Source organism: Salvelinus sp. IW2-2015, linkage group LG2 (genome assembly GCF_002910315.2).
Source record: "Salvelinus sp. IW2-2015 linkage group LG2, ASM291031v2, whole genome shotgun sequence".
Classification (NCBI taxonomy): domain Eukaryota; kingdom Metazoa; phylum Chordata; class Actinopteri; order Salmoniformes; family Salmonidae; genus Salvelinus; species Salvelinus sp. IW2-2015.
The window spans coordinates 30525925-30531701 of record NC_036839.1 but is presented as its reverse complement, the minus strand read 5'-3'; the positions used below and the strand labels follow the sequence as shown (position 1 = coordinate 30531701).

Sequence of the window (5777 nt, the reverse complement as noted above, 5' to 3'; positions counted from 1 at the left end):
TCTCCTCCCCTTCTATCTCTCTCCCCCTCTGCATCTCTCTCCCTCTCTCTTCCCCCTCTACCTCTCCCTCTCTCCTCCCTACCTCTCCCTCTCTCCTCCCCCTTTATCTCTCTCCCCTCTCCTCCCCCTATACTTTCCTCCTTTCAGCTCCATAAATATAATTTCACACAAATGAAAAGCAGCCTGTATCTGATTCTGACTGGACTGATTGTATTAGCCTGATCTCCTTGTGTTTCCTGTCATTGTATGAATCTCCATAACAACAAGCACAAAATAGTCCTGTGCCAATTCTCAGATGTACAGCTAGAAAGCGGAGTTCCCTTTGGTGCTGCAGAGAGAGAGAGGAGAGAGGAGGAGGCAGAGGAGAGGAGAGAGGAGGAGAGAGAGAAAGGAGAGGAAATCAAATCCAATTTTTATTGGTCACTACACATGGTAGCAGATGTTATTGCGAGTGTAGCGAAATGCTTGTGCTTCTAGTTCGACCGTGCAGTAATATCTAACAAGTAATATCTAACAATTCAGAAACAATACCTAATCACACTAATGTAAGTAAAGGAATGAATAAGAATATATAAATATGAATATATGAATGAGCAATAACAGAGCGGCATAGGCAAGATGCAATAGATAGTATAGAATACAGTATAAACATATGAGATGAGTAATGCAAGATATTAAACATTATTAAAGTGGCATTATTAAAGTATAAGATGTTACATTTATTAAAGTGACCAAGCAGAGAGGAGAGCAGAGGAGAGAGGGAGATCAGAGAGGAGATCAGAGAGGAGATCAGGGGAGATCAGAGGAGAGAGGAGATCAGAAGGAGATCAGAAGGAGATCAGAGAGGAGAGCAGAGAGGAGAGAGAGAGAGATGAGATCAGAAGGAGAGCAGAGAGGAAGAGCAGAGAGGAGAGCAGGAGGAGATCAGAGGAGAGCAGAGAGGAGAGCAGAGAGGAGAGCAGAGAGGAGAGCAGAGAGGAGATCAGAAGAGGAGAGCAGAGGGAGAGATCAGAGAGGAGATCAGAGGAGAGCAGAGAGGTGATCAGAGAGGAGAGCAGAAGGAGATCAGAGAGAGAGCAGAGGAGAGATCAGAGAGAGAGAGCAGAGAGAGATCAGAGAGGAGATCAGAGGAGAGCAGAGAGGAGATCAGAAGGAGATCAAGGGAGAGCAGAGGAGAGCAGAGGAGAGCAGAGAGGAGAGAGGAGAAGCAGAGAGCAGAGAGGGAGCAGAGAGGAGAGCAGAGAGGAGAGCAAGAGGAGAGCAGAGAGGAGATCAGAGAGGAGATCAGAGAGAGATCAGAGAGGAGACAGAGAGGAGATCAGAGAGGAGATCAGAGGAGAGCAGATAGAGAGAGCAGAGAGGAGATCAGAGAGGAGATCAGAGAGAGAGGAGAGCAGAGAGGAGAGAGCAGAGAGGAGAGAGCAGAGAGGAGAAGGCAGCAGAACATTTATCTCTTTTAGCACGGCCCACAGAAAGCCAACATGAAGGAGAGGAGAGGCAGAGTTCTCTATCTCCCTGCCAACAAGCCGCCCTGCCTGCTTCCCTGCTGCTTCCCTGCCTGCCGCAGACAGCACAGCTTCTGGCTTTTCATTTAATAACCAACACAGGCATCTATAAGGGACACACACCTACACACACACAGACACGCGCCAGCATGCATGGTTACACACTCGTCTGCAATCTGCAAACACCCCCCCCCCCCCCCCCCCAATGTTACGTCATATAATCAGGGCAATAATATTGTCTCTGGGTTCCCAGGAGTGGCTGTCTACCTCTTGCAGGACTTCAGTAATCAACTCAAGTGCTCTTGTTGCTCGGACCAGCGTTTATTGCATTTATTGCACAACAGCAAGATGCAGATTGCAGCTCTTGGAGGACAACTGGATCTGAACAGCCTGTTTTCCCTTCCATGTCTCTCTCTCTCTCTCTTTCCTCTCCCTGTCTTCCTTCCTCTTTCCCTGTTCTCTCTCTCTCTCTTCCTCTCCCTGTCTTCTTCCTCTCCCTGTCTCTTCCTCTCTCTTCCTCTCCCTGTCTCTCTTCCTCTACTGTCTCTTCCTCTCCCTGTCTCTCTTCTTCTCCTGTCTCTCTCTCTCTCTTCCTCTCCCTGTCTCTCTTCCTCTACCTGTCTCTCTTCCTCTCCCTGTCGCTCTCTTCCTCTCCTGTCTCTCTCTTCCTCTCCCTGTCCTCTCTCTTCCCTGTCTCTCTCTCTCTCTTCCTCTCCTGTCTCTCTCTCTTCTCTCCCTGTCTCTCTCTCCCTGTCTCTCTCTCCCTGTCTCCCTGTCTTCTCCCCCTGTCTCTCTCTTCCTCCCCTCTCTCTCTTCTCTCTCTCTCTTCTCTCTCCCTGTCGCTCTCTCTCCCTGTCTCTCTCTCTTCTCTGTCTCTCTCTCTGTCTCTCTCTCTCTCCCTGTCTCTCTCTCTCTCTCTCTCTCTGTCTCTCTCTCCCTGTCTCTCTCTCTCACACTATCTCTCTCCCTGTCCTCTCTCTCTCTCCCCCTGTCTCTCTCTCTCTCTTCTCTCTCTCTATCTCCTTTCCCTCTTCCTTCTCTCTCCCTGTATCTCTTCCTCTCTCTCCATGTCTCTCTTCCTCTTCCTGTCTCTCTCCCTGTCTCTCTTTCTCTCCCTGTCTCTCTCTCTCTTCCTCTCTCTCTCTCTCTCTCTCTCTCTTCCTCTCTCTCGTCTCTCTTCTACCTCTCCTCTCCTGGGTCTCTCTCTCTCTCTCTCTCTCTCTCTCTCTCTCTCTGCAGGCATCATATCTACCTTCCTCCATGTCCACCCGTTTGGAGCCAACATCGACTATCTGTGGTCCTACATCCAGAGACTGGACACTACGGTCAGTTTATTGACATGAAATAGTCACTAAAATAGAGAAAGGGAAAAAAGCTGGGGGGGAAATGAAATCTCATCTAATTGTTGCACAAATAAGAACTTAGACCTGTTAGGTGATCCCACCTGTCCCTGTCCCGTCCAGGTGTCAGCGGGGGAGTTGGAGTCTCTGATGGGTCGTCTGCCCAGTGTCTTCAGACAGGAGCTGAGTGGAGTGGGAGCCACGCTGGAGAAACGATGGAAGTTCTGTGGCTTCCAGAGCCTCAGCTCCGTGTGACACAGGGACCCACTCACACACACACACTGTATGGAACAGGACACACACACATCGGATGACCCAGGACACACACACGGCCTGAAAGACCACATGTGGGACAGAAACATACACGCTTCCTGACCAGCCTCAAAACCTGGTGGACACATGAATAGAAGGCGTGTCAAATCCACAGACTGTTCGAATGGTGTGTGTGTATGTTGCGTATCCACAGACATCAACAGTGCATAGTGATAATACTCAAACACAAACAGACACAGGACAAGAACAAAAGCTACAAGATCCCCTGATGGATCTTTCAGAGTTATATGGTCCCGTGTGGCTCAGTTGGTAGAGCTTGGCGCTTGCAACGCCAGGGTTGTGGGTTCATTCCCCACGGGGGGACCAGGATGAATATGTATGAACTTTCCAATTTGTAAGTCGCTCTGGATAAGAGCGTCTGCTAAATGACTTAAAATGTAAAATGTAAATGTTATATCTTTGCAAGGGATCTGCTGACACTGAGGTAGAGGAATCCACATGGATCTCTACTTGATGCTGTATAACTAAATCCACTGATGTCAGCCAAAGTGGTCACAGAGCAGACCTTCTCTATGGTAACGTACTGACCCGACCCCAGCCAACAGAACAGAAGGTTCTTAGTCCTAACGTATCTCTCGAATGGACTGGAATGGTTTGAGATGCCTCTCTCTGTTCCCTCTCTCTGATTTCAGACTCTCTCTCCCTCTGTTCCCCCTCTCTCTCTGTATCCTCTCTCCCTCTCTGTTCCCTATCTCTCTGTTCTTTCTCTCTCTCTGTTTTATCTCTCTCTGTATCCTCTCTCTCTGTTTTATCTCTCTCTGTATCCTCTCTCTCTGTTTTATCTCTCTCTGTATCCTCTCTCTCTGTTTTCTCTCTCTCTGTATCCTCTCTCTCTGTTCTCTCTCTCTGTATCCTCTCTCTCTGTTTTCTTTCTCTCTGTTTCTCTCTCTCTCTGTATCCTCTCTCTCTGTATCCTCTCTCTCTGTTTTCTTCTCTCTCTTGTTTTCTCTCTCTCTGTATCCTCTCTCTCTGTTTTCTCTCTCTCTGTATCCTCTCTCTCGGTATCCTCTCTCTCTGTATCCTCTCTCTCTGTATCCTCTCTCTCTGTATCCTCTCTCTCTGTATCCTCTCTCTCTGTTTTCTCTCGCTTCTGTATCCTCTCTCTCTGTATCCCCTCTCTCTGTATCCTCCTCTCTGTTTTTCTTTCTCTCTGTATCCTCTCTCTCTCTGTTTTCTCTCTCTCTGTATCCTCTCTCTCTGTTTTCTCTCTCTCTGTTTTCTCCTCTCTCTGTATCCTCTCTCTCTGTATCCTCTCACTCTGTATCCTCTCTCTCTGTATCCCCTCTCTCTGTATCCTCTCTCTCTGTTTTCTCTCTCTCTGTATCCTCTCTCTCTGTTTTCTCTCTCTCTGTATCCTCTCTCTCTGTTTTCTCTCTCTCTGTTTCTCTCCCTCTGTATCCTCTCTCTCTGTTTTCTCTCACTCTGTATCCTCTCACTCTGTATCCTCTCTCTCTGTATCCCCTTCTCTGTATCCTCTCACTCTGTATCCTCTCTCTCTGTATCCCCTCTCTCTGTATCCTATCTCTCTGTTTTCTCTCTCTCTGTATCCTCTCTCTCTGTATCCTCTCTCTCTGTATCCTCTCACTCTGTATCCTCTCTCTCTGTATCCCCTCTCTCTGTATCCTCTCTCTCTGTTTTCTCTCTCTCTGTATCCTCTCTCTCTCTGTTTCTTCTCCCTCTGTATCCTCTCTCTCTGTATCCTCTCTCTCTGTTTTCTCTCTCTCTGTATCCTCTCTCTCTCTGTTTTCTCTCTCTCTGTATCCTCTCTCTCTGTTTTCTCTCTCTCTGTTTTCTCTCTCTCTGTATCTCTCCTCTCTCTGTTTTCTCTCTCTTCGTATCCTCTCTCTCTGTTTTCTCTCACTCTGTATCCTCTCTCTCTGTTTTCTCTCTCTCTGTTTTCTCTCTCTCGTGATCCTCTCTCTCTGTTTTCTCTCTCTCTGGAGCAGTTGTGTAACTGGTCTGTCAACAGCTGACTCCCACTAGGCTGGGAGGGATCCATGAAATCGGACTGCTGCAACTGAAATATGGACAGGAATTGGAGAATTCGGGAATGGGCGTGGGGAGTACAGGACAGATTTCTAACTGTGACCCGTGTTAACCCTCACGTCCAGTGTGTTGTGGGGCTGTTTGCTGTAAAAACCCAGTTTCACACTCCATCAGATGCACCTAGCAGCACGCTAGCGCACACACCATCATCTCTACTCTCTTTCTCTCTCTCTCTCGTCTCTCTCTCTCTCTCTCTCTCCTCTCTCTCTCTCTCTCTCTCTCTCTCTCTCTCTCTCTCTCTCTCTCTCTCTCTCTCTCTCTCTCTCTCTGTCTCTCTGTCTCTCTGTCTCTCTGTCTCTCTGTCTCTCTGTCTCTCTGTCTCTGCTCTCTCTGTCTCTGTCTCTGTCTCTGTCTCTCTCTCTCTCTGTCCTCTCTCTGTCTCTCTCTGTCTCTCTCTGTCTCTCTCTGTCTCTCTCTGTCTGCCTCTCTGTCTCTGTCTGCCTCTCTGTCTCTGTCTGTCTCTCTCTCTCTGTCTGTCTCTTTCCCTCTGCTCTGCTCTCTATCTCTGTCTGTCTCTCTCACTCTGCTCTGTCTTTCTGTCTCTGTCTGTCTC

At 48.3% G+C, this 5777-nt stretch overlaps 1 protein-coding gene across 1 annotated transcript in view; it reads left to right on the top strand.

Moving 5' to 3' along the window:
• Nucleotides 1-4255, top strand: part of LOC111978087 (ecto-NOX disulfide-thiol exchanger 1) — a 99146-nt gene extending 94891 nt beyond the window's left edge. Inside the window, 2 exon segments of the mRNA XM_024007889.3 lie at nt 2745-2830; nt 2969-4255. Coding sequence (XP_023863657.2) covers nt 2745-2830; nt 2969-3100 — 218 coding nt within the window. The 3' untranslated portion in view covers nt 3101-4255.
• Nucleotides 4256-5777: the final 1522 nt, after the last annotated feature.